This window comes from Capsicum annuum, unplaced genomic scaffold, assembly GCF_002878395.1.
Source record: "Capsicum annuum cultivar UCD-10X-F1 unplaced genomic scaffold, UCD10Xv1.1 ctg67129, whole genome shotgun sequence".
NCBI classification, from domain to species: domain Eukaryota; kingdom Viridiplantae; phylum Streptophyta; class Magnoliopsida; order Solanales; family Solanaceae; genus Capsicum; species Capsicum annuum.
The window spans coordinates 1-1,093 of NW_025876555.1; the positions used below are offsets into that span (position 1 = coordinate 1).

At 39.2% G+C, this 1,093-nt stretch overlaps 1 protein-coding gene across 1 annotated transcript; it reads right to left on the reverse strand.

Moving 5' to 3' along the window:
• Positions 1-54: 54 nt before the first annotated feature.
• On the reverse strand, positions 55-1,087 carry LOC124893916. Its single transcript, XM_047404743.1, has 3 exons — positions 968-1,087; positions 395-845; positions 55-253 (listed from the first exon to the last, which is right to left on the reverse strand). Exons 2-3 carry the CDS (start codon positions 795-797, stop codon positions 93-95), a joined length of 564 nt encoding a protein of 187 aa, XP_047260699.1. The 5' UTR covers positions 798-845; positions 968-1,087; the 3' UTR covers positions 55-92.
• Positions 1,088-1,093: the final 6 nt, after the last annotated feature.

A 1,093-nucleotide genomic window follows, 5' to 3' on the forward strand; every position in this document is an offset into this window, starting at 1 on the left:
CTGTTGAGGTGTAGTTCCAAATATGAGTTCAGTATTCAAAATGACCTATTTTGCGTAACTGAGTTTTCTTCCTTTTAACTGATCAATCTTGCTTAGCACTCCAGAAACGTTATAAAATGGTCTGTGATCAGTTCTCTGCAACTCCTCCTCCTGGTGGATAATGAGGTCTCACAATCCGAAAGATCTCTATCAGGTTCTGGAAAGAGTGGTTCATCATCAATAGAGTCCACTGATTCAACAAGCACTTTGTCCTCTGGAAGAAAACAAGCATCATATTTATTAGAAGCATGGATGCATGAAATCCAAGTTCAGAGTTGTCTTATTTTTTAATTTATGTATTTGAGGGAATGAAAGGAAGTATGCAAATAGTAAAATGTCGAATCGGGGACCATACTTGAGCTACTATTGGGACTGCTGGAGAGGTAGCTGTCAGTTAAAAAGGCAGCTTCAAGAACACATCCTGAACTATGGTGATCAAGTGAATTCCCAACTAAATCTGCTTCATCTTCCAAAGGAGAAAAATATCTAGTAGGATAAGTGAGAGCACATTTAGCTCTAAACCTTCGCAAACCCAGTTCTAAACTCTTTATTTCGGCCACCTCAAAATCCATATCTTCTTTATCAGATTCGCCAGGTCGAGCACCAAGTTTGTCTGCCACATTGCTCCAAGTTTCAGAAGCTGAAGCCTTTTGGGGCTTACTGCCTGATCCTGCTGGCATCGATTCCAAATCCATGAGCCTAGAAACCAAACTTGGAGCTTTCATTTCGCGCTTGCTTTCACAACGTGTATTGGTCATTCCATTATTCTTTGCATTTGGAAAACCCCCACTGTTCTCATCAGCAATCTACATTGTTCATACAAGAACCAAAAATAATTAAAACAAAAACTTTCCTGTCAGGGTAACATCTGAGACAATAGAAGAAAAAAAAAAGCTAAATGTGGGAGTATAGTTCAAGAAATGAGTACCAAACGAAGCTTTGGCTGCTTCTCATCCCCTCCAAACTTTTCTGAAGCTTGTTTCAAGCAAGCTATAAGAATGCAGCACAAAAAAAGAAATAATTTAGCCCTCTAGCTAGAATCACCTTCAAGAAA